Source organism: Mandrillus leucophaeus, unplaced genomic scaffold, assembly GCF_000951045.1.
Source record: "Mandrillus leucophaeus isolate KB7577 unplaced genomic scaffold, Mleu.le_1.0 Scaffold57, whole genome shotgun sequence".
Taxonomy (NCBI): Eukaryota; Metazoa; Chordata; class Mammalia; order Primates; family Cercopithecidae; genus Mandrillus; species Mandrillus leucophaeus.
The window spans coordinates 906,989-933,678 of NW_012106141.1; the positions used below are offsets into that span (position 1 = coordinate 906,989).

Consider the following 26,690-nt stretch of genomic DNA (forward strand, 5'->3'; position numbering starts at 1 on the left):
CCCACTTAATTGACTAAAAGAAAAGTCTAGCTCATTGCTTTCCTGATTCTCCTCAGCATCTGGCAGTTGTACTGTTACTGTGTTCAAGCTTTACTTGAACTTTACAGAGCTTCCTGTGTCACCTCTGGTGGGAACGGAGGGGCTGTAAAAGTGTCTGTCATCTATAGCACATGCAACTTAGCATGCTCTCTTGAACATCTTATCTTAAGACTAGCTTATACACCTCTTGAAAAGCAGAGTATTCCATGTGTATTGAGAAGATGAGATAAACCCTGGTAAGTTATGTAGTTTACAAAAACTCCATTGACCTAGCCTTTGCATTCAAATTCTTTAACTTGGCCCATAGCTTCTTTCTCCTTAGCAATTCTGGTCCTCCAGCACCATTCTGACAAACTTTATGAAAGCCAACTCAAGATAAATAGAACCTCAGTGCTGATCATCATTAATGTTTAATGCCTACCCAGATGGCATGACAGGAGCCAGCGTGGCCTTTTTGTTGAAGTTAATTGACATAAAAAGTAAACAAAACCCTATTCTTCTTAACAGGCCCAGTTCTGGTGATGATTTCACTTTTGACAGAAGCTGTCCCTCAAAAGCAAACATGCAATAGAAGAAACAGATCTCAGTAAGTAGCTTATTTTTCTAACGAACACTACTGAAATTTCTTATTAATGCTCCCAATTTTCCCATTATGCACTGCAGGGTGAATATGGCTCCAGAGGCTGCACTAAATAACTTCCTTGAGCTCTAATGATTATTGGTGTCTTTTACTGATGTGTATCTGTTCTTGACACTAAACTATACAAAAGCATACAAAGCCATCTCCCTCTTTTAAAAACTTGAAAATGTGGGTATCATCTTTAATTAAATATTTTAATTCTCTCTCCAAATCAGATTTATCTATGTGTGGGAGTTTAGATAGTCCCAAGACTTTTGCTAATAAAGTATTTCCAATTTAATCTTAAGTAGAAGAATGTATATAATTAAGAGATTTATTATAAAACATTTGGCAAAGAAGAAAAGAATAGTAACTATGTAGGTAGTTTTTATTAGATTGCTATATGAGTAATAGGGAATTTTTAGAGGGCTAGTTTCAAAATTACACACCTGCAGTAGTTTTCATTCTTCTACCTACTATGAGGTATGGTATTATAAACTGAGAAGCATTAATGGAGAATAACTAAAGGGTCTCCTAACTGAGTTGTATATAATATTGCCCTCTTGCTATTGTTAAAGATAGCCCTGATTTTAGGATGTAGCTATTTCAGAGAGTCAAAATGGAAATAACACACATTGTCCACATAGCTACTGTGAAAGCTGTAATACAGTTATCCTTTATTTTGACACATTTTTTAAAAACTGTGAATATAACTTTGTAACTAATAAGGGATGGTCACATGAAGCAGTTCTTAAGCCTTCTAACTTCTTAAGGGATCTCTTAACCGGCATAAATGGAACTGTTTCAAGGCCATGACATTAACAGACCTTTTTAGCTCCCAATAGCCTGCTAGTCTGTAAAAGAAAACAATGCTATCCACTCCATTAAAATACAGAAGGCATACAGTATTGAACAGTGCCTAAAAAAAATGAGAGGAGGACTGAAGAAAAGTACAGCATTGCCTGCTAGTAGAATGCAACTGCTTTAGCAATAATAATAATAATAATAATAATAATAAAAGCAATATTCACTGTCGTAACAAAGACCTTCACTGTATCGAACTAAAAAAAAGTAGCATGTACGTTGTGATGGAATGTCACATCAGGGTTTGCTGTTGTGTAAGATTATAGGCAGTAACACTGATCATATAGTGCAAACTAGGTAACATTGCGTTTCCATGTGTGAAATGAACACAGGTGCAAATGCTCAGTAGGATACCAGTAAGACATAAAATGGCAAAAAATAAATATCAAAACTTTTATCAGTGTAAAAAAGTAACTGGGTTATTGTATAACCTAGAGTCTGGCAAAAAAGGCCTCAAAAAAGTTCTCAGTCTTCAGAAGTTTACAAATTAAGTGCCCTTTCAGGATTCCAGTCACACTAGGGACTCCATGCTCTCGGCAGGGTCTGATTCATCTGCAATGAGAACAGCACCATTTTTGTCCACTGTCATGGGACCATTTCCATTTTCTTTAGTGCTGACCAAGCTGAGCATTGCTTTATAGACGAACTGGTATTGTTCCTGAAAAACAAGAGGAAGACAGTTTGAGCCAAAGAACAGCTTAGTCATTTCATGTAAGCTAGAAATAGCGATTAAAATGGTAATTGTGAAAAACATACTAGAGAAACAGAAATATCATAAATGTTATCTAAGAAACTTTAAAAAAAATCATTTGAGAATCCATTATAGTCAAGACCTATACCTTCTTCATGTTCTTTTGATCTCTGTTAGCTTGGAACCAATTCTCAATGTTGATAGTTCATTAAGATAACCGGAAAATACTATCCTCTAAAGCAGGGCTTCTCAACCTGAGCACTACTGACATTTTGAGCCAGATAATTCTATGGTATTGAGGGCTGTCTTGTGCTCTGTGGTTTGCTTAGCAGCATCTCTGGCCTGTATCCTCTAGATGCCATCCATTTGCAGTTGTGACAAGCAAAAAAATCTCCAGACATGGCCAAATGTCCCCTGGGTGGGGGAAAATCACCCCCAGTTGAGAACAACTGCTCTAAACTGTGAGTCTGAGTTTCAACTGATGTAGTACAGGTTTTACACATAAGCACACTACTTACAATGTCTGTGAATACTCCAGGCCTCATAAGATTGATCATTTTTGCAACCTGGAAAACATCCACAGCGTTTTCATTCTCCAGTTGCTGGGACAGGGTGGTAAGGGCACATAACATTCCTGCTGAAACTGCTCCATACCTGGGGGAGAAAAAAAAAGATATGATTTCAGATGTATAAAGGGACCAAATATATTTAAACGAAATTACTGTCATGTATTTTCATAGAAACTAAGTAGACTGTTTTGACGTTTATTCTAAAGACACGAATGAATGAAATGCTGGATGGGGGAGGGATTTGGAAGCTAGCATAAAGGTGAGATTTGTTTATGAAGTGGAATATCCCAAATTGGTTCATTAGACGTTTAGCTTGATATCTAATAGGAAATGAGAGGTTCAGAAGTAGACTTGGGAGAGCTAAAGATGATTTGGTATTGGTGATGAGTTGGGTGGTACAATAGAAAAAACAATAAAGAGAACCTCTTAACTAGAGGTTATTGGACAAGCAGCCAGTGATGAAGGGCTCTGAATTTTTTTTAAACCGTTCCAAATAGTTAAATTGAACTTACAGAATATGAAAAATTAAAAAATGGAAATATATGGCTCCAAACAGACAATTTCCAAAATTAATTTCATATGAAGTAATTATTTTTGGCACTGAAGTGGAACTTTCCTAATGAGAGCACTTTCTATGAAATCCTTGGAAAGATAAATATGGTTCTCTTTGCTTCACAAAAAAGTCTTAGAAAGGTAGTAAATTTCCATCAGGCCAGGTTGGTAACTCCACTTTTCACAGGAATCTGTGATGGAACATAGTTTCCACATTAGTGATGAGAAAACAGATGGATTAAATGAATTGTTCAAGATGCTGTTGCTGGCTGGTGACAGAGATGAGACTGGAGTTCAGATGCCCTGTGCCCATTGTTTTTTGAAAAACTTAAATGTCATTTCTAAATTGTTACATAACATTAAAATATTACATGTTTTACATCTTTAATACAAATAAGACCAAAGTCCCCCTTAGCCACCACCCCCCAACTTTAGAGGTAACCTCTCCAGAGGTAAAAATTATTACACATGTAGATACAGCCTTCCAGATTTAGGTATATCACTACATTTCAGTTCAACTCATTATTTCATCATTATTTCGTCTGCTACATGCATACGAAGTTTACCTTCTAGATGGACATTTAGCTTGTTTGAATTTGTGCACTTTAGCATAGGTACTGAGTAGAAGGGCTAGAGTCCCAGGTATGCCCATTTTAAGTTTTAAAGATACTACTGTATTTCTTTCCCAAGTGGTTGTTACCTGTTCATACTATTCCCAGCATGAGAATACTTGCTTCTCCTCATCGTTTTAAACTTGAAACACTTTTGCCAGTCTGATGAGTGGAAGACTGTATCTTACTAGGGTTTTAATTTACATTTCCTTGATTACCAGGGAGGCTGAATGTCTTTTTTTGAATATTGACCATCTATATTTTCTCTTCTGAAATTGCCTAATTAACACTTTTCTAGTAAGTTTGCCTCTTTCAAAATGATTTATATAGGAGTTATTTTTACAGTGTCTGTAGTACTTGTGAGTTTTTTTTTCCCCCCAATCTATTTCTCTTAACATTGTTTGTGGTCATTTTGTTATACGGAAGTATAGTTTAGATGTAATCAAGTTGATAAATCTTTTATTTTTGTCTTTTATTGGAATCTTGTTTGAGAATGCTTTCTCTAACCTTTTTTTTAAAGATACTTTCCTACATGTTCTAATTTTACTTTTTTACATTTAATTGTCTAATTCATCTGAGTCTTATTCTTGCTTTGATGTAAGGAAGGGGTCTGATTATAGTTATTTTTCCATTGGATAACCAGTTGTCCCAGCATTTCTTATTTTACATTGTGATCTTTTCTCATTGACATCAGCTTCCTTTTTAGCATGTACTACATTCTTCTATATGCAAGCCTATTTCTGAACTCTATTTTGACCTTTTATTCTGTTTGTCTATTTTTTGTACCTCCCCATGTGTATCCCAGTTCCTTAATAAGTCTTGATATCCGATAAAGCAAGTTTCTGTAATAGTCTTGGCTGTCTCTACATTTACTTCATATTGTTTTTAGTGATTCAAACATACAATTTTCATTTTTTACTGGTACACTTATGTCCAAATAACTCTAACCTTCCACCCGACTCCATCCTGTTTCATAGTAATTTTGAAACCAGATTGTTAAGGAACACAAACATTTTTGTTGGGATTTTGATTAGGTTGCACTGAATATATAGATGGATCTGAGGAAATTACCATCTTTTCAATCTTGAGTTTTTCTCTTCATGAGCATGATGTCTTTTCTCCATTTATTCAGGCCTTTTATAGCTTTTAACTAGGTTTTATAGTTTTCTTTATAGTCTTTGCCAATTTCATTTTTGGTAAATTTTTAGGTACTTTAGAGTTTGTTACTCCTATTAATGGCCTCCTTTTGTGACAACATTTTCTGTTTAGTTTCACTTCATACATGGGAAAGTTACTGATTTTCACATGGTGAAATTGTATCCGGTCAAACAGAAGAACCCGGCTTAAGTTTGAATAGTTTGTGGATTCTCTAGGTAGTTGACATCTTTATCTGCCAATAATGCGAATATTCCCTCTGTTCAACTTTTATGCTTCTTCTATCTTCTGCTTTTACTGTGTTGGCTAGCACCTACATAGGCTTACATACTAGCACTGAAAGCAAGTATCATGTATCTTAAATGTTCAAGCTTCTAAGTTTTTAATACTAAAATGTTTGCTAGTATGCATCTGGTAAATAACAATTATAAAGGTAAAGAGGATGCTTTCTATTTTTACTCTAAGTGGTTTTTTTTGGAGGAGGGGGGTCATGAATGGGTGTTGTTTTATTGTACGCTTTTCAGTATCTATTGATTTTTTTTTTTAAATATCTCTAAAAATGTCCTGAATTTACTGATAAACTTTTGGTAATATATCAAAAGCTTAACACCAGCTCTGCATTACTAGGATAAGTTTTTCATGATGTGTAATTAATTTTTAATATACTAGGTTTTATTAGACACTTTTTATTGGCATTTTTGCATCGGAGTTCAAATAAGTAAGCTTGGCCTATACATTTCCATTCTGGTGCTAAGCCTTTTTTGTTTAAATCAATGTTGCATTAAATCTTCTGTATGTTACTGTTCATATGTAGCCTTGGTCAGGACTTATGGGCCCTAACAAGTGGAAACTCATTCTCTTATTCAGTTCTTAGTGATCACTAACATGTGTTGTGCTTTATGTGCCATGTTCTCTTATAGGTATTTACATGTACCGACTTAGTCCTCACAGTAACCCTATGGTATGGGTACCAGTATTATCTCCGTTTGAGGTTGAATAAATAAGGCACATTTAGGTGAAGTAACTGGCCAAGATCGCATAGTGAGACTAGAGTTTAAAATTGAACTGATACATGTAAATGGCTCAGAACAGAGACTGGCACACACCACATACCATGTGTTCACTAAGTGTTATTTTACTATGCTTATTTCTAGGCTTAAACATTTATTAGTATAGAGTTATAAAATCTTAAATGCTTATTTTCTTTTAAAATATGTATTATTTTTAGCTTTTTATTATAGAAAATGTTAAACAGACACCAAAGCATAATAGTACAGTAACCTTCATGTAGTCATCATTCAGTTATAATGATCAACAGCTCATGGCCATTCTCATTTCATTTCTGTTTCTTCCCCAATATATTTTGAAGCAAATCTCAGGTGTTTTAGTCATAATTTAGTATCAAACTCTAAAAGATAAGCACTTAAAGAAAACATACTATCGCACCTAAGCAAATTAACAACTTTCAAATTTTTTTGTGTGTGTGTGACGAAGTATCGCCCTGTCGCCCAGGCGGAGTGCAATGGCGCGATCTTGGTTCACTGCAACCTCTGCCTCCCCAGGTCCAAACTATTCTCCTGCCTCAGTCTCCCGAGTAGCTAGGATTACTGGTGCCTGCCACCATGTCCAGCTAATTTTTGTACTTTTAGTAGAGATGGGGTTTCACCATGTTGGCCAGGCTGGTCTCAAACTCCTGACCTGGTAATCTGTCCGTCTTGGCCTCCCAAAGTGCTGGGATTATAGATGTGAGTCCCCGTGCCTGGCCAACTCTTGAATGTTTTTAATGTAGCTACAGATAAATGGTAGAATTTTTCCTTCATCATATTTCCAAAACTTTATCTCTTATTAGACTATTTATTGCTTAAATTTTACTATCTCCTTCCAGCCCCCATTTTCATTACTATTTGCTTTTAATTCCTTGTACTTTTTGTTGATTTATCTGGTGCTTTTTCTGGCTTGAGCTGAATGCTTGATTTATTTTTAACCTTTGTAATATGTAGAGTTTACACAGGCTTTTTGTGTTTTTTTTTTTTTTTTTTTTAGTACAGTTTGGCTCCATTTCACCAGGTTTTAAAATGCAGTGCCTTTATCATCATTTAGTCTTAAGTACTTTGCAATGTCTATTTTGGTTACATCTTCAATCCATGAATTATTTATAAGCAATCCTAGATGTAAGGATTTCAGTTTCTAGTTATAAGGATTTGAGATCTTATTTCACTGTTGGTTTCTAATATAAGTGGGTTGTAATCAATGAATGTGGCCTTGTATGGTATCTGTTGTGGGGGAATGTATTGAAATTCCATTTATGGCTAATGTATATAAATAAACCGTTTGTGTTTGAAGAGACTCTAGGTTTCTCTATATAGTCTCTCTTGGGCGCAAACTTCTCTATATCACTATTAGATCAGGCTTGTTAATTGTGGTATTCAAATCTCTCTGAATGCTACTGATCAAATGTATCCTGGTCACTCACTTTAAGAACTTAATACTTTATTCTGTTTTTGGAAATCCTCAGCTGTTATTTCTTCCTCTTTAACCTGTCTTTTATTGCCCCATGGATAACTTTTTAGACATATGTTAGAACTTCTGTATGTGGCTTCCATATTCTAGTTTTATTTCAGTTCTGCACTCCAGTAGTGTCCCATCTTTTAAGTTTTTAGTTTCATGAATTAATGTATTTTTCTCATTGTTAGGCTTAAGTTGTTCCTATTTCATAATAAATATTCTTCATTTCATAAAATCTTCCTTTAGATCTCTGAGGATGTATTTTAATACCCTATTAAACTCTGATTTATTGTGGTTTTTGGTTTTTGTTCAGCATGTTGCCTTCCCTCTAAATTGTACTGAGTTGACATCATTTTAGCATGGTATTAAAAAATCATTTGTACTGATTTTGTTTGGGAGGGAAAGAATTTAACATTTGTTTAATCTGTTCTAGTGAAATGGTTACCCTTAAGATCCCCCCTTTTTTCTTAGCTCTTTCAAAGCTATCTGTGGCCAGTCAGATAGAAAAGTCAGGTAACATGTATGTTTGTTACGGAGTATGCATGCCCTCCATGTGAGATTACTCTCACCTTTCCATGGGTTGCCTTTCCTGTATTTAGCCACACTTAAATAAGCAGCAAAATGAAGGAAGTATTTATACAATATGGCTTAAATATGACAAGAAACTAGCAAGTCAGATCAATCAAATATACAGATACTTTTAAATACCTTCTGCATACCAAACGTAATGACAGAAGAAAGACAAAAAGTAAGGGCCATTCTCTTTCAGAAGTTTAGGAACTAAGTGGGATTAAAGAATGTTCATTGAGTTCCATGGATTTGCATTTAAAATTACAGGGACTTAGTGCAAAAGTGATATAAGTAATCTGTAACCTAGATAAAATGAGAGTAGTATATAAATTCACTGGCTTTGATATTTTGTTTGCCACTTCCTCTAAGGGCTCCATTAAAAGTAATGCTTATTTAACTAGTGATGTTAAGAAAGAAACCTGATTTTTTCTCATCTTTCCCTGCCTTTACTTCAAAGACATTACAAAAGAAATGAAAGTACTTTAAGTTCCTGATGTACAGTGATGTTTTTTAAGTGCTCTGTCTATATTCATTTTAAAACAAACACATTGTGGTTCCTTGTATAGTCAGGATGGTACCTGTGGGCATTTAACCATTTTTCACTACTTCATATATTTACTTATAATTATTGTAGTTTTTAATACTTTGTTTTTAAAATCATAACCAAGATAGAAATCCGGAGTTATAACCCTGACACTGTGAAGACATGGAGCTTCCCTTTGAAATCAGTAGGGCGGAAAGGAAAACAAAAAAATTGAAGCTTGAATAAGTATCAATCTTAGGGAAGAATGACAACACGAAAGCCTTCCATAAGGCTCTCAATAAAAGTGAAAATACTGGAATTAATTATGATTTGTGGGTGTCTTTGCAGCCTTTGCTATAGAAAACAGTCCATCTTAGCAGTCTTCAGACTCTTTGATCTCAGGGCCAAATTAAAATAAAAAATTATTGAGGACCTTCAAGGGGTTTATTTGGGCTGTATATGTCAATATTTACTGTATTAGAAATTAAAACTGAGAAAATGTTAAAATACTATTAGCCCTAAAAGTGATGTTATCACATGTCATGTACCTCTGGGAAACTGTTATTTATTGTCCACTCATGACAGAATGGGTGTGAATAAGGCAGATAGTATTTTTATATTATTATGCTATCCAGTAGGGTGATACACGTATCTCCAGAGTGAGTAATTAAGTATTTGCACAGGGAACTCTTCTTCAGTCTGTGAGTAAATGGAGTAATTTGGGTGAGGTCTGATCTACAGCTGTCTTACAAGACTATGTGAGAACGATGCTTATGTTCTAAACATCTTCTGTGGGAACACAGGCTGTTTTTAAAATCAACAGTAATGATGCAGATCAGCCTCTGAGCAGAATAATCTTGAACAGTTGACTATAGAATGCTGAGAATGAAGCCGTCTGCCTTTAAGCTGTGCCTGTCCTCAAATAGAAGCAGTTTACTTTTTGGTTAGGAATTTTATTCTTAGCTCACTTATCTAGAAATGTCATCCACCTGGGACACACCTGAGACCACCGCCGCTGCCGCCCCCAAAAGTAGGTGTTAAAAAGATCTCTATGAAGACCAAATAGATGTCACAGTGTTTGCACACTAAAAGTTCAACTCTTTGCCTCACATATCAAATGCGTGCAGGCCTTCTCCCCAAGCCTGTTCACTCCTGCCTTTGACAGAGGTTAAAAACACTTTGAAAAGAAGAATTTAAGCAGCCAAAATGACTTTGAGCAATAAATGAGACAAAAAGCAAGGCTTTCTGGGGACAATTTGTATAGGGGTACATAGGCTTAATAGTTTGTAAGTCATCACAATTTACAACACATACCCATTTCATGCAAATACTTATCTAGCACCCACGCTGTCCCAGGCACTGGGTTTCACCCTGTGGAAACTGGGATGAATAAATTACCATTGCTGGCCTCAGCAATGTGAGAGTGACAGTCATGTACACAAATAATTATGGTGTGACATGATAATAAGGAATGACATTTAGCTGGTATGCATTGGTAAAGATGTCATGTTAATGATTTCACTTAGCACTTCTGGGATGAGTTAGAGTCTCAGAGAGTGACTTTTGAACTGTGTTGAATGAAAGGGCGCTTAGAGGAAAGAGGATTTGTAGGGGCAAGGTGGTATGCAGGAAGTACTTCAGTGGCAGATTGGGATGATAGCTGGAAATGTAAACTTACACCAGATTGTAAAAGATTTTGAAAAGTCTATTGAAAGAATGGATGGCACCAAGAAGACCTGGTGGTGGCCAATTAGACCTGGAGATGAGGGAGACTCAAAAAGAACTCTGATATGTTTTTGGTCTGTACAACTAAGTTGATTAGGGGCAGGCAGGGAAGATGAGTTTGGTTGTAGCTATGCTGAATTTGAGGTGTTTGTAGGCCATCAGGAAGTGATGTTTAGAGGTACAAAAAGTAGGTAAGATGGAAACTGAAAAGGAACTGGTGTTCAGAGTATTTCACTAGAGCTAGCAAGTGTTAAAAATTTTAAAGTTGCTCTTCAATAATTTCAATGGAATTAACTTATTCCCTGCAGAGAGTAGATAAATGAATTAATACATTTCTACTGGTGGCTTTTAATGCATCTCACCTATATGATATTTGCAGATCTACTGGTTTAGGATTAATTTGCTCTTTTTGTATATAGGCCTAAGAATGAGGCCTGTATACATTTGATTAATTCCGGAGGGGATATATATTCAGCATGTGACATAAAAATCACTGAATAAGACAAAATTACTCAAAAGTTGAATATAGATAAGTGAATCAAACACTTCTGTTTAGTATTTAACTGGTGGTTATTTTTCTTTTCCTCTTTCCTTACCCTAAAATATAAGATTAGGTGCATTACTGACTTCAGGACAAAACACCTCGGAGTACTACCATAACAGCAAAATCAGTCATGTAATTGGGCAGTAACATTAGAATTTGATGACAAGAGATGATAAGAGCTGGTAAAACTCAGGAATTCTAGAAAATGCCCTAACTTTATGCTATAACTGCATACCACAAAATTTTAGTTCAGTAGCAACTCCCCAGTTATTTTGAGGCTGTCTGTGCTATTTAACCACTGTTGATGGTTGTCACATTTCCGGTGATCTTACTTAGTGTGCTATTTAATTAATGTTTCAACTGTAATGCTTTTCAAATCTTAAGTTTTCATCTTACTAATTAAGAGTCAGGCCAATGTTTTGAAAGACTATAACATTTTTTGGAAGCAGCTAGTACACATTACTTCAAGTAGGAGAGTACTGTGATTTGAGGTGAATGAAGGTGCTGAGCCCTTGTGTACTTCATGTTACAGCATTAGTGCAAGGAAAAAAAGCCTTCACAATAAGCTTCACTTTCAAATTTATTAATACTTTATGCTAGTTGGTAATTTAATGAACATAATGGATGCTGCTGACCAAGAGCTACCTTGGAACTAAAATAAAAATGGGAATGTGTAATATTGGCTAAAGGTTTGTGAGATCTGAAATGACCCAATTATATAACCAACTTACAGGCCATGAAGTTTGGCTCCAAATATCCATAAACAATAAGATATATCTATGACCCTTTCCTTCTTATTAAAGTGGAAAGGTGCTGGGCTGGGATACCATTCGGACACTTAGAAGCTCTGAGACCAGGTGCAAGTTATTTTTCTCTTTGAGAATTCATATTCCTTATCTTTAAATCCCAAAAGACAGTACTGTAGACTTTAAAACACATCATGAACTTTAAATATTATCATTAATACTACTAGTTTTATCTCGACTCATCAACTAAGTCATATTTTAAAAGGTTATTTCCCTAACAAGTGTTTGAAATTCAGTGTAAGGATTTTAAAAAATTATTTAATTAATGTAAACAGTTATTAATTTACTCATTTGTTACTAACACATAAAACCTCTAAATGCATGCAGGTCTACTTCTGTAGGCTAAGATATAATACTCCCCCCTTTCTCGACCATATACTCTAGAAGAACCTGGGAGTCTTGGAAGAGTTTGACATATGACAATGTAAACAGAGCAACAACACTTTGTACATGTCCACATTAGAAATAACATGGAGTTGTCACAAGCTGAGGTGATAGATAGGTTTTAAAATTCTGGCTTCCTTTTCTACTGCTTTCAACAAGAACTTAAACAAAAAAAACTGTCTACATTTTAAAATTAAGAAACAGATACATACTCATCATGAACAATGGTGGGACCATCCCTTGTTAAGGCCTCTTCCTTGATGACGTTGATAAGTTCAAAGGTACTGCTTATGGGGGCATCTGGGTTAGGCCATTTGGGACACTGAAAGTGCCGAACTTCTAAGACATAGTCATCCTGTAACCAATACAACATGAGTCAAATCCCTTCCTTTATTTCACATATCTACAATCTAATGACTAGAACTTGCTCCTGAGAAAGCATGTGTTATAGGTAACTCTCAACAATGGTGTGTTGACCAAACCACAGTTGGAAAGAAGAAAAATGCCAAGAAGGTTTGCTTGCTTGCTTGCTTTTTTTTTTTTTTTTTTTTTTAAAAAAAAAAAAAAAAAGCATGGCTAGGCATAGTGGTTCATGCCTGTAATTCAGCACTTTGGGAGGCCAAGGTGGCCAGGAGTTCAAGACCCACCTGGGCAACACAGGGAGACCTGTCTCTAAAAAATTTAAAAAAACCAGTCATGTGGCATGTGCCTTAGTCTTTGCTATTCGGGAGGCTGATGTGAAAGGATCACGTGAGCCCAGGAGTTTGAGCTTTGATGATGCCACTGTGAGTGAGACCCTGTCTCAAGACAAACATCCAAGTAGGTCATGCTAGTGAAACAATTTCATTTGGCTTAGTCAAAAATTTCAAGTGACAATAAATTATTAAAGACCTTATATGCTACTCTATTTTCTTATTTATAACATTAAAGGAAAACAAGGAAGGGGCTCATCCTTTAAATTACTGGTATAAGAGCCCCCCCAACCTTATCCCACAAGAAGGCAGCAAAATATTTACTTAAAAAACTTGGTATTATCATCTCTGCAACACATTGCAAAGCTTACATTTCTGATGGCAAAGAAAATATTGAGCTCTAGTATATTGTTTTTATAATTAGGTCAACAGACCTATTTGTATGCATGCTGAATCGGAGGAACTGTTACATTTCATCTAGCCAGCTGGAAAAAGCAAATATTTGAAGGAAGAAAAAAGGAAAATGTAAATATTTAAAATTAAGTCTTACTTAAATGCCTGAGCCTGGCTTGAGGGTGGTAAATTATTTCATTATTATTTAGAATGATGATCCAGGGCCCAGGTATGGCTATTAGTGAGGAACTGAGGTTTAGGTTACCTGTGTAGCTTCAAGGATAAAGTCATGGATGATAATTTGTTCTTCATTAGAGAGGCACAGTCTGTCTTTGCTGATAAGGGTGACGGTAAAGGCCTCACAGTTCATGGATTCTTCTCGACTTGGCCAATACACAAACTCATCTTCTGCCTTTGGGAAACAAAAACAAACAAACAAAAAAGCCTCTGCAGTTCTGTCAAGCATTTGTTTTTTATTTCTTGCATACTGATTTTGTCATTTCCCATACCTCTCAAGCCTTCTTTTAAACTGAATTCATAGAGTTATATGTTCCCATCTAATTATACCAAGTTGAATGGTTATTTTATTGTAAAATATATTTTGATAATCATTTTCTAGCACCTCTCACCTGTTAGTGTAGCAACCTGAAACACTCCCACTATGGGGGACTTACTACAGTTGAAAAGTATTCTGTAATATTGACATAGTAAAAAAGGAAGCAGGATCTAGGTCAATTAATTTTGTTATTTCACAATTGCTTAAGCAATCAAGACATGCTAATTATTTCCTGTGGATTATGTTAATAATTCTGTAGTTGAACTGCATTTTGCAAAGGACTTTCATAAACATTGTAAGTTTTCTTGTATATTTTTAGTATGATGTCGGATACATACAGATAGTAAAAAGGTTACTATAGTTAGGAGCAAATTAACATACCCATCATCTCACTTTCGTTTTTGTGGCAGGAAGAGCTAAAATGTACTCAATATTGGCATGATTCCCAAATATAGTGCAGTTTTGTTACCTGTAGTCCTCATGTTGGACATGAGATCTCTAAACTTGTTCTTCCTCATCTGTTGTTTTGTATCCTCTTGATTTATTTTACGTCTTCCCATTTCCTCCCTACCCCACAATTTCTTTATCCATTTATCTGTTGATGGAAACTTAGGTTGTTTCCATAGCTTGGCGATTGCTAATAAGGCTGCAGTGAACAGGGGAGTGCAAATATCTTTACAAGGTGTTGATTTCACTTCCTTTGGGTACATGCCCACAAGAAGGACTGCTGGATCTTATGGTAGTTCTATTTTTAACTTATTTAGAAACCTCCAGACAGTTTTCCATCATGGCTCTACCAATCTACAATCCCATCAACAGTGTGTGAGAGTTTTCTTTGTTACCCTCACCAGCTTTTGGTATCTTTTGATTTTTTAAAATAACTATCCTAGTGGGTGTGAGGTATTTTGATTTGCATTTCCCTGAAAGTTAATGAGGTTGAGCACCTTTTCATATACCAGTTGGAACCATCTTTATGTCTTCTTTGGAGAAATGTCTATTCAGGTCTTTCGCCCATTTTAAAATCAGGTATTTCATGATTGAGTTGTATGAGTTCTGTACAAATTTTGTATATTAACCCTGAGGAGATTTTTTATCATCTGTCTTTACAGATGAAGACACAAGGCTTTGGGGAGAGGGTCCATAAATTATCTAAAATCACACAGCTAATAAATGGCAAGGGATAGAACTTTTTTGGAACATTGTGTGTGAGTAAGTAGGTTGGCTGTATGTACAAGGCAGTTTTAAAAGAAAAGTAAATCTGTCAATGTTATATTTCAAGAGGGGATAACATAGAAAGTCTTTCAGCCTTGAATCAGGCATGCTTTAAATGTTCATCCATTTTAAGATTAAAAATAGATATGCAGGCTTGGTACTTGAATTCTGTCCCTAAAAACTATGGGTGCCTAAGAGAAAGTTAATTGTTGCATAGGTTGGAGACTGTGAGAAATATGATTATGATGTACACCACGTATCCTAATCAGCTCAAATAGCAAACTGTAGTTTTCCTGTAGTATATAGGTTCCTATGGGGCATTTTCCTGAAGATGCCTACCTACTATCATTGAAGTCAGAAATAATTCTGAATAATGTTCAAAACAAAGAAGGCTTTGTTTAATCTTACATTGTTGCATTAGAAATGAGCCAACAGTCCAATAAGACTTATCACCCTTTCAAGTTTCAATATAGCTTATTGCCAAGTACATTTTTATTTTTAAAGCTCAGCATAAGGGGAAACAGATTAGCAACTGGGTTTAGTCTATACAAAAGAAGTCTGTAACTGTCGTGGGTTTTAACAGGTTTTGTCCAAGGACACTGATATTAAAGATATAAGGTAATGAACAGGGCATCTAAATGTAACAAATATGCACAGATTAAGCACAGGATTTATTAGTGGATGTAATCCTGGGTAAATTAATCTGAACCTTAATTTCCATATCTGGAAAGTGGGAATAAAAACTACTTACCTTAAAGAAATACTATGATGATAACATGAATAGTAAATTAACTAGCTTAAAGGCTACCAAAGGGATTTGAGTTATGGTAGAAGAAAGGTAGAAAAAATGTTTCATCTTGAAAGTCTAAGAAAAATAAATGCTACTTCTTAATTTAGCAGGCACACTGGTCTCATGACTGTTTTGCTTACAACTATATTTATAGGTCAAAGATATCTGGGCATCTTTGTACTTTGTGAGTACTTTGTGAGTTAGAAAGCAGTGACTTTTGGGCTCCTTACAGAATTATGATCTGGTAAAGGTATAGCAGTAATAATACAACAAACAAAAAGAACTCAGAGATATCAGTCTTTAGGAAAAACTGTGCAATGATGAAACTCTCCATCTCAGAACTGAGAGGTCAGTTGTATATGATTCTAATCTAGCCTTCCGAGGCCTCAGAGAGACACTGAGATGGCATGTTCCTATATCCTCAGTGTCTGCAGAACATGTATCCACTTATTTGGTCCAGTCTTCTCCCAGCCTCCCCATACAAATGAGCTGCTGAGTAGATGCTTTATGGTGATTGCCCTCTGTTAAGTGACAATAACAAAATACTGATTCATCCAACAAATGAACGTTTTAACAACCCTAAGTGCCTCCAATTTCCACATGCCAAACAGAATAGACCCTATTGCCAGCTAATTTGAAAATTTACACTCCAGCTTTTAGTTTAAGATTCTCAACTTTGTTGCCATTCCATCATACAGAAGCAGTTTTGGTATCCTGAAGCTGGAGCAAAATGCGACAAAGTGAAGAAGTTCCTACTGACTGGGCACACAGTCAAATGCATGTCACCAAGACTGGGGGTTCAGTCACATGCTGTTCTTCTTTGATTAAAAAACTCATTAATCTGACTATCATAAAGGCAGATCCTCAATGTTTTCTGTTTTTACCTTATGGGTTCACATGTCCACATAGTAACTTTTATAGACCCAGCTAATTCTGAAACTTAAGTATCCACAAGATCAAAGCAGAAACGTTTAAGTCTGTTTTACAAACCTTCTGTATAGTTTAGAGACTGAAATAGAGAAGGACTACGGGAGGGGAAAGTGGTAGCAGCTTAGTCTTAAAGACTTTTAAGTTGGAACAAAATAGCCTATCCCTGCAGTAGATCTGACTTGCCTATGGAATGGGAAAAAAAGATACATTATTAGTACTTTTGACACAATATTTTGGGGTAGGATATACAGCAAAATGATTATAAGCATGGTCTCTGGAGACAGATGACTCAGGTTGAAATCCTGGCTCCAGTTACTTGTGTGTGCTCTTGAGCAAGTTTGTTCCCTCAGTTTTCTCAGCTATTATGTGAAACAATAATAGTATGTATGTCTTAAAATTGTTGAGGATTAAACAAGTTAATACATGTAAACACAGTTACATACTCAGTACCTGTAAGCTACAATTATTTACTTTTCAAAAGTGACATACAGCAGGTAAGAGGTTAGTGTAGTCATACATTAATGAGGTTACTAAAAACATTTTCAAAACCTTCTACCATACCACCACAGACAGTATAATTGAAGGGTGATATCAGTAGCATCAGAGAATCAAGTAATGGGATACTGATAGGGACAGTATTGTGAGAATATGAAAGGAGTCTCTATAGACTTCAAGATGAGAATTTAAAAATTTTAAATTCCCTCCCTAGCATATATGGTTACTATAGCCCTATGGCAAAGTATCAGAGTAATTTATGCTTGTAGCCTCATGGGCTCATTAATATATAGCAGATGTGCTTTACTTACCAAGCTCTGGTTGTCTGGCAGCATGACAATGATCTGTGCGTTATGATCCCAAATCATTCGCCAGAAATCTTTCGTAGTATGTGGCAGAGGATGCTGAGTTATAATAAATTCATTGCTCCTATAATAGCCCTTCAGTTGGGAAGACAAAAAAAAAAAATCAGTGAATATGAATGTTTTATTTTAACTTTGTGGTAGTAAAATATATTTGTGAAATAAGATAGCATTGTTTTGACTACACTAAAATAATTGAGAAAGGCATTCAGTACATTTGGCTAATTTTTAGATGTACTTCTGCAAGCATTGTGCAGACAAATTTCTCTCCATGTGCAGTTCACTTCTAGTTACCCCTGCTGTTTTCACTTAACAGAAATTTCAACATTTATTCAAAGACTAGATGTGTGAAATTAATAAAATTAATTCCTGAAGAAGCATTCTGCTTAATTTAAGCATTTTTGTACCCCCAAAAAGTTTCCAGATACAGAAATCTCTCTACTTTTCGTATTACACATTGAGAAATTATTTCAAAAATGACATCAGTCACACAGGTGGTATCTGCTCTTTAACACCTTTCAGTTTAATTGACTTTATTTATAATTAACTGTTGACTCTCACCATGATATAAGAAGCATTAATGTAATCTGTTCCTTTCATTCCAGGCAATGGTGCAAGACCCACTCGAGCACGCTCAGCTATCATATGGAAAAAACAAAAACACCACATTTGCCTTATTATACACACAGAACCAACAGCTCTTTCTGAGATTTGCTTGATGAATAACATATCCTCCTGGCTTCCCTTTCTAAGACTTATCTATATTTTTAAACAAGCTCAAGTGTTATCAGCTGAGGCAGAATGTAAAATGAAATTTTGCTGCACATACCCAGAAGGACCCAGGCATTGTAGGAATACAGTTTTACTGTGGGAGAGATTTTTACAGCAGATCAGTAACAGAATACTTTATATGGACATGACATAGGGTTTTAGATAACTTTTGACTCTAATTTGTTATTCCTACAATTATACCAACATATACTCTGCCCTTTTACCAACCCCTTTCTCCATGTCTGCCTACGATGTCTACCCCTTTTTCTGCCCACGATGGTCTTAGAGGCCTTTTTCATTACAGATAAATCTCCCCAATGATCACCCATGTCTATGTCTACGGCACGCAGACAGCTGTGTCCTTAGTTATTTATACAAAGGTCACCCCCAGTCAACAGTGCCTTGATCTCAATAGCCACAGTAACTGAATAATGTGGTTCTAGTTGTATAGATTAATCCAGGATTCTAAGTTGTAAAGGAATGTTAATGCCACAGCAAGTACAGCTTTATTATTATTTTTTATGTTATAATATTGTAGAAGTGACCCAATTCTTACATTCCAAGGTGAAACGAAGCTGTATTCTATGTCAGATAGATGCAGCAACTTGCTGACACTGATAGCCACCTCTCCCAGTTTCATTAAACTACCTTAGTTGAATAAGCATAACATTTTCCCTTTTGGTAGTACCAGGTAAGAGGCTGGTATAAAGTCATATATTAATGAGGTTACTAAAAGGACATTTTCAAAACCTTCTACCATATAGCCACGTACAGTACAATTGCAGGGTGCATCAGAGTAGTGGCTGTCTCTGTACATAACATACAATCCAGTATAAAAGATCACTAACAAACTGATTTTAAAGGCTTACATGGCACAACTGAAGAGTTTCTGTTCTTTTCTTTGTTACACTCTTTCTGAGCACTAAAACATTCCACATATTTTGCATTACATTGTGTGACCAACTGAAAAAGAAAAAACATTTTAGTCTTCATTCAAAGATACAATTGATAGCATTTGCTTGATGCTTTGGCAAAAATCCCAAGCAGATTACTGATAAACAAGACCATTTTTGTGCCACAAAGAACCTTTTAAGACACAGGGTCTTGCTCTCTTGCCCAGGCTGGAGTGCAGTGGCATGATCGTAGCTCACTGTAACTGTGATCCTCCCACCTCAGCTTCCTGAGTAGCTAGGACCACAGGTGCATCATCAGCACAACCAGCTAATTTTTAAAATTGCTTATAGAATTGGGGTCTTCCTGTGTTGCCCAGGCTGCTCTGGGAGTACAGGTGTAATCTACCATGCCCAGCCCCAGAGAACACTCTTGTGCTTTCCTAGTGGTACTTCTCTCAGTGACCTTGATTGCATCTTTCTTATTTCTACTATCAGGCCCTAAACAGGTGCTGTGTGCAATAGATATTTATAGAACTATGTGGATTCTTCTGTTATATGATGTCACTGCTGCTGTGAATTTTTTTCTGTGATTACTCACTGGCATAAAAGACCCAAGTGAGTCTACATTAAAAAAGATTGCCTAATGCTATTTATTATGAGCTAATCATGTTTCTTGAAGATAAAGGAGTACTTAACTAGTTCTCAGTGCATTTCTGTTGAACTGAACTAACATTGTTCTGAGGCTGTTATAAGTAACCAGCCCAGTAGTTTGGTTATTATTCCTGTTTATGTAGCTTGGTTGAACTATTTTGTCAATCCTATTTTTTGGGGGGCTGGCATCCATCTTAATGGAGTACATGAGATCAGTGTTCTCCTCCAGATGCTTTAGTAAAACTCATGGTCCCTGGATATAATTTTCATTTTCAAATTTGATTCTTTTCTTCTTCATCTTGAGCTCTAAAATGGTTAGTGCCTGTAAAAGAACCAACTACCTGGTCGCATTTCTTTTTTTTTTTTTAAGATGGAGTCTTGCTCTGTCGCCCAGGCTGGAGTGCAGTATCGTGATCTTGGCTCACTGCAAGCTCCGCCTACCAGGTTCACGCCATTCTCCTGCCTCAGCCTCCCGAGTAGCTGGGACTACAGACGCCCACCACCACGCCCAGCTAATTTATTATATTTTTAGTAGAGATGGGGTTTCACCGTGTTAGCCAGGATGGTCTCAATCTCCTGACCTCGTGATCCGCCCACCTCGGCCTCCCAAAGTGCTGGGATTACAGGTGTGAGCCACCATGCCCAGCCGCATTTCTTAAATGAAGTTTTAAAGTATGTATAAAAAAAATTGAAGAAATGAAAAAGGCAGAATGTAAGAAATGTTGGTACTTAATATTTTGTAAGAATTCATGTTAAACATTTACAATGATACACTGTGTCCTCATTATTAATTACCTCATGGTTTTATAGTAGTTAGAATGTTAATCGGGAGCTAAAAATGTTAAATTACTTTTATGATTGAAGTCAGTGAAATTAAACTATTTTTCATTTCATATCACTTGGTATAATTTGCTTGGCAGTCTCATTTCTTCAGCTGAGATTCAGATGAAAGTTTCAGAGTCTATGGAAAGTTTTACCATGAAAACTAAAACTGTAGATTCATCTCATTCTTTGAATCTTGATACAAAGGGAGAAACTATTTACATACAGAACAATGTGCAAAATAGAATTTAAAAGACAAAGATAAATAGGAAAGCACTTGGTAACTGGAGAGGCAATGTTTCAAAGTTAGAAGCAACTTTGATTTGTTTATCAGATGACTGAGCCTTAATTATTTTAATAGTCCTTATAATCTCTCTTTTTCACCTTCACTTCAGTCAATTCCATATAAACCTTAACAGCTTTTAAGCTTCTTCATGTCCCTATCAAAGAAAAAGAACAACCATTTAGGAAAAGTTAACTTTTCTCTAGTATTGTTTAGTAATTCTTTTGAAATTTCTAAATTATCTTCTGAAATAGTTTTTGAAATAGGCATATTTTTAGGACAATATGTCTACAAGTAATCATTCTTAATAATTAAGGTAAGATAGATTAGTTCAGAAAAAATACAGAGGATATTTTTTGGACTAAATGAGTGACTCTAAAGTACTATGTTATTATGGCCAGGGGCTGATGTTTATGTTCAGATAAAGTAATAAATTGCTCAGAAGAAAATACAACACTGTATATCTACTTGAACACCAACAATTCATACATGGTCAAAATCGTATTTTCTTTTGCATCACATTTAAGGAGTACAATGAGTACAAACAGTAATCCATTTCAGTGTATAGATTAATGCAAAGAAGACATAACCCCCAAACTCAAGGCATTTAAAACATTTCCTTGCTTTATGCCAAAGAAACTTATTCAAAGCACTACCTTGAATTGCTTTTCCAGTCGTGTCTTTCCTCCTACTCCTGGTATAAGGATGCTGTTAACATAGCTGTGCAGCTGATTTGAAGATACTTCAGTCTCCTTTCCAAGAATGGCTTCCAACAAGGCATCATGGATGAAAATGTACTGCTCCTAAGAGGTACAATACATGGTAGTCACTGAGGGAGAGTTAAGGTTTAGCCAGTCATTCATGAAGTGTACCTTTGTTTAATTCTGCCCCTAACAGGGACCTCCCAGTGAATTCCTTCAAGAACTTACAGCTAGGTGATTTGCTCCAATACTCACTGTATCAATCCAAACTTACTTTACAGTAGAGACTGTGTTAAGTTTAGCTCTGTATTCTATACTGTGCCTGGATCACGGTATTCTATACTGTGCTTATTGCTTCTACTCAATAAGCAATCAAGAAATTGTGTTCAATGAATGGTTTTAGAACCATCCTCTCCTATGTATTTCTCAGGCCAGACAACATGTTTAACTTCCCCTACCATCTAACACAGCTCTTGAAACAACTGTACCTGTTTCATAAGTACTTGTGTAGTTATTTAGGAATCCCAATGTTAAGATCCATACAGAAATAGAAAACTATGATCCATAGAATAGTATCATGGTCAGAATGTCTTCTAATACAAACCTGTAAATTACTGCAAGCCCTAAAAGAATGAATCTGTCTCTTCACTATCATTTAACAAATTTCAGTTACAGCATTTGCCAGAATCTCATGAGGACGTTGGCAGCTACTCCTTACCTCAGTCTGGACGAGGTAGTTACGCTGTGTCCTGATATGCTTCAGGAATCCCAGGACATTAACTGTGCTTTTGTCTTTTATCTGTTGCAGCATGCTGTCTATTACAATATAGGTGCCTGTTCTGCCCACACCAGCGCTGTAAGAAATGAAGACACTCAACTGGCACTTTTGTTTTATCATACTGTTAACTTTGGATTCGAAAAATTACCATCTAAACCCCATTTATTTTATAATTTTTTTGAGACAGAGTCTCACTCTGTTGCCCAGGCTGGAGTGCAGTGGTGCAATCTCGGTTCACTGCAACCTCTGCCTCCCGGTTCAAGCAATTCTTGAGCCTCGGCCTCCCGAGTAGCTGGGATTACAGATGTGTACCACTACACCCGACTAATTTTTTATCTTTAGTAGAGGTTTCACCATGTTGGCCAGGCTGGTATCGAACGCCTAACCTCAGGTGCCGCCCACTTTGGCCTCCCAAACTGCTGGGATTACAGGTGTGAGCCACCATGCCCAGCCTAAACCCCACTTAGATAACCTAGTATAGGTGACATGTTATTCATTTAGCATTGCAACGTAAATCACCGAACAAGCGACATCTATTTGAGTACCAAAGTTTAAAACAAACAAACAAAAAAGAGGCAAGAATGCATTTGCAAATGAAATAGAATAAAAGTATTTTTAAACAACCAACTAAAGTCATTTAGTGTAGCTGACAGAAAACAAGCTTTATACAAGGATTTCCCAGTGCTTTTGAAAAGGTATTTTATATGGAACATATAAACTAAAAATTTAAAAATGAAATCTTTTCATATATACTATAAATATTGTTACTTAGAAGAACCTTTCAGAAAAGCCATTTACAAAAACACAATGTCTATTGTAGTGTGGAAAGTTCTTGTGCTTAAGGTAATTATTTTTATTTATTAGGATCAGGCTACACTTTTCCTATAAACAATGGGGATTTTGTAATTTTTTTTTTTTTTTTGGGTCAGGGTCTTGCTCTATCACCCAGGCTGGAGTGCAGTTACATGAACACAGCTCACTGCAGCCTTGACCTACTGGGCTCAAGGGATCCTTCTATCTCAGCCTCCCATGTAGCTGGGACCACAGACGTGTGCCACCATGCTGGCTAATTTTTTCACTTTTATTTTTTGTAAAAATGGGGTCTCACTTTGTTGCCCAGGCTGGTCTCAAATTCCTGGGCTCAAGCGATCCTCCCACCTCAGCCTCCCAAAGTGCTGGAATTACAGGTGTTGGCCTCCACGCCTGGCTGATATTATTAATAAGATGATTTTATAAAAACTAGGATCTAGTTTTTAAAAAATCACAGAAGCAGCAGATGATTTCTTAATGTTACAGGAATACAGCTTCTTTAAGACTATGGCAGGTCTTACCCATCCCAGTTTCCAGTGGAAGATTCAGCTTCTAAGTGAAAACAGTAGCAGTCATTGTGATCCAAGGTCACTGAGGCCTAAGTCCCCTGCCCCATCTGTTTCACATGTTGAATCCCAGGCCCTACCTGCAGTGCACCAACACAGGGCCCATTTCTGGCATCCGAGCTGCTGAGGATCTCCTCACGAAAGTCAGTACTGGAAGGGCATACTCGGGAACTCCCATGTCAGGCCACTGCGTATAGTGATACTGGATCACTATCCTTTCATTCTGACGACCCTTGGGATTTCCCTTCTGACCCTATGAGAAAAGTGAAAAAAGATGTCTTTAAGGTGAGGGGTGGACATTCTGGAAAAAAATAATGTAAGGGTGTCCGGATACATGACCACTGATCACATTCACCCTAATCACTGTTCCCAGGCTAGTTTATTCCCTCTTGTAGCCAACTTTCATGCCATTAAATGGAGACTTTACCAAGCTGGATATGAACTGTCACTATCACTTAGAAGAGAAGACTGTTTAAGATTGTACTAAGAATGAATGAATAGTATTTAGTATCATGTTTTTTTGGATTTAGAACTATCCAAAGCACTTTTAATTTTCCTGCAAGGCCTCCATTTCCTGATTTTCTGCCCCCAACTTCAGATCTTAGTACTTTGCTTTCATGTCTCTGTAGGCTATGATTTTGATTCCTTCTCCACTGTCCAGGCTGGACCTTTAGGAGCCAGAGTGCTGATTGATGCTGTAAACTATCCAGGAAGCGATGGGAAGATTTTAAGTGTCAAATACTTCTGTCTTTAGAGTCAGAGGCAATGTCTCATTTATGTGTCACTTTCATAAATGACTTTTTCAGAGTAGTTTTCCTTTGTCTGAACTTTTTACATTTTAACTACTTTAGATGAAATATTTCCCCAAATAGATTACTTGCTATGATACGATTTATTATCAATACCTCTATAATTTCTAAATTTTGGATGACTCAGGGTCATTAATCAACATTGAAGCTTGAAGGGTGTCTGGTCCTGTGCTGTTGTACAAAGGCCCATGATGGCTTTAATTTAATTCTTTTGTTAACTCTCATTTTTCTACTTTTTCCTGTTAGTTTGTAAAACACCTAAAGTTCCTATTTGACTTCTTCCTCTGACTTAAGCTGTTTCTAAAACAAGAGTAAGTGGGCCCTGTTTAAATACCTGAAATATTCCCATCAGTTGGGCTTTATAAGTTTTATGCTGTTATTGATCATCTTGAGCCAGCCAGCAGCTCTATTTCATAATAGAGAATACAGATGTATTGCTATGCTACTGATATTCATGTTATTTCTGCCATTTTGGGAAATAAATATACATAGAAAGGACTGTTAACCTGGGATAACAGATGGGCTTTGGAGCCACTGAAATTTTATATAAAAATGTGAGTAAGTGTGAATATAAATGGGGCAAGGAGGCTACAGTTTTATCACATTTTCCAAAATGTCCAAGACACCAAGAAAAAAAAATTATCCCATTGCTGCAAACAACTGCCATACCTACGTTCTGAGGAATAACTACATTTTTAATGAACATCTATTTATAGTTCTTAATACAGTAGTTCCTCCTTAGATGCAGTTTCACATTCCTGAGGTCAGTCACAGTCCAAAAATATTACAGTATTTTAAGAGAAACAGTATATATTCATATAACTTTTATTACAGATTATTATTGTTCTGTTTCAGTATTGTTGTTAATCTCTTGCTGTGCCTAATTTATAAATTAAATTTTATCATAGATATGTATGTATAGGAAAATACATTGTATAAATAGGCTTCAGTACTACCTGAGGTTTCAAGCATCCACTGGGGGGTCTTGAAATATACCTTCCACAATTAAGGGGGATTGCTGTACTGCTATGATGATCGATCTAGGATATTTGTTGTCACAGTGGATTTTGAAAAAGAAACTGAGATAACCTGAAAACAGTATTTCCACAAAATGTGATTCTCAGGGTATTAGTAATTCTATAGAAAAAGGTATTATTGTTAACATCAGTGCTCTGGTCACTTATGTTCGCTGTAAATTTCTAAAATGGTGGTGAGATATATATTATGTAGCATTCATTTCCCATTCTTGAACAGCAGAATCTGCTGTTTACAAGAATCTTACAGGACAAGTATTCCTTGGAACACACTTTGGGAAACAATGCTTTATATCTGTCAGAAAATTGGAATAAAAAAGCTAAATCAAACAGATGCTGCCATATATGCTGAGTATTACCAAAACCTAAGAGTATGATTTTTTTTTTTAAATGAAGGCTGTTCATGTAGAGATTAAAGATTAGCTCAATCAGGCCAGTTAAATTCTATTATATGCTTTGCCAATACCTTTCACACCATACACTGATGTCAATCAAAAGAGTTATGAAAAAATGTTTTAAAAATACTTTTTAGAAACAAAGTTTGTTACGAGATTTGGCCTTGGTTGTACAGTAATTTTCATACAAGCATAAAAAGGAGATGTCCTGACAGCCTACCCAATTCATTCCATACCTTTTTCACTTTTGTATTTCTGACTGAAAAACGACGAACAGTGTAGCAGGCATGTACTTTTGTGCTCTTCAGCGTGACAATAATGTTTCCATACTCCTCACTATTCTCTGTTGGCCAATACTGATCACATTTTCGCTGCAGAAAGAAAAAAGTTGTAAAGTATAACTGCAATCTATGTCACAATTCTATTGATAATGTAATTTCAAACGACAATGTTAAAACACAGGTGAGATTGCCATTTGACTGAAAAAGGAATACATGAGTTGAACTGCTTAAAGGCAGGTGTGACCTCTGACAAGGCTGATGGCTTGGGATAAGTTTGTGTAAGACCATGTGAGAAATGGGCGTAGTATT

General features: G+C 36.1%; 1 protein-coding gene and 1 long non-coding RNA gene across 2 annotated transcripts in view; one reads left to right on the forward strand and one right to left on the reverse strand.

The window, feature by feature from the left end:
- Positions 1 to 26,690, forward strand: part of LOC105552650 — a 55,095-nt gene that overhangs the window by 21,471 nt on the left and 6,934 nt on the right. Inside the window, exons 2-3 of the long non-coding RNA XR_001008049.1 lie at positions 547 to 625; positions 25,190 to 25,193. This is a non-coding gene — a long non-coding RNA (uncharacterized LOC105552650). The remainder of the gene's footprint in view (positions 1 to 546; positions 626 to 25,189; positions 25,194 to 26,690) is intronic.
- PTPRG (protein tyrosine phosphatase, receptor type, G) overlaps positions 1,033 to 26,690 on the reverse strand; it is a 602,014-nt gene continuing 576,356 nt past the window's right edge. The window contains exons 18-28 of the mRNA XM_011998353.1: positions 26,337 to 26,471; positions 23,943 to 24,115; positions 22,427 to 22,562; positions 21,664 to 21,810; positions 19,228 to 19,321; positions 18,149 to 18,225; positions 17,537 to 17,665; positions 13,508 to 13,654; positions 12,370 to 12,512; positions 2,732 to 2,867; positions 1,033 to 2,180 (exon numbers count right to left, since the gene is read on the reverse strand). Coding sequence (XP_011853743.1) covers positions 2,034 to 2,180; positions 2,732 to 2,867; positions 12,370 to 12,512; positions 13,508 to 13,654; positions 17,537 to 17,665; positions 18,149 to 18,225; positions 19,228 to 19,321; positions 21,664 to 21,810; positions 22,427 to 22,562; positions 23,943 to 24,115; positions 26,337 to 26,471 — 1,464 coding nt within the window. The 3' untranslated portion in view covers positions 1,033 to 2,033. The remainder of the gene's footprint in view (positions 2,181 to 2,731; positions 2,868 to 12,369; positions 12,513 to 13,507; positions 13,655 to 17,536; positions 17,666 to 18,148; positions 18,226 to 19,227; positions 19,322 to 21,663; positions 21,811 to 22,426; positions 22,563 to 23,942; positions 24,116 to 26,336; positions 26,472 to 26,690) is intronic.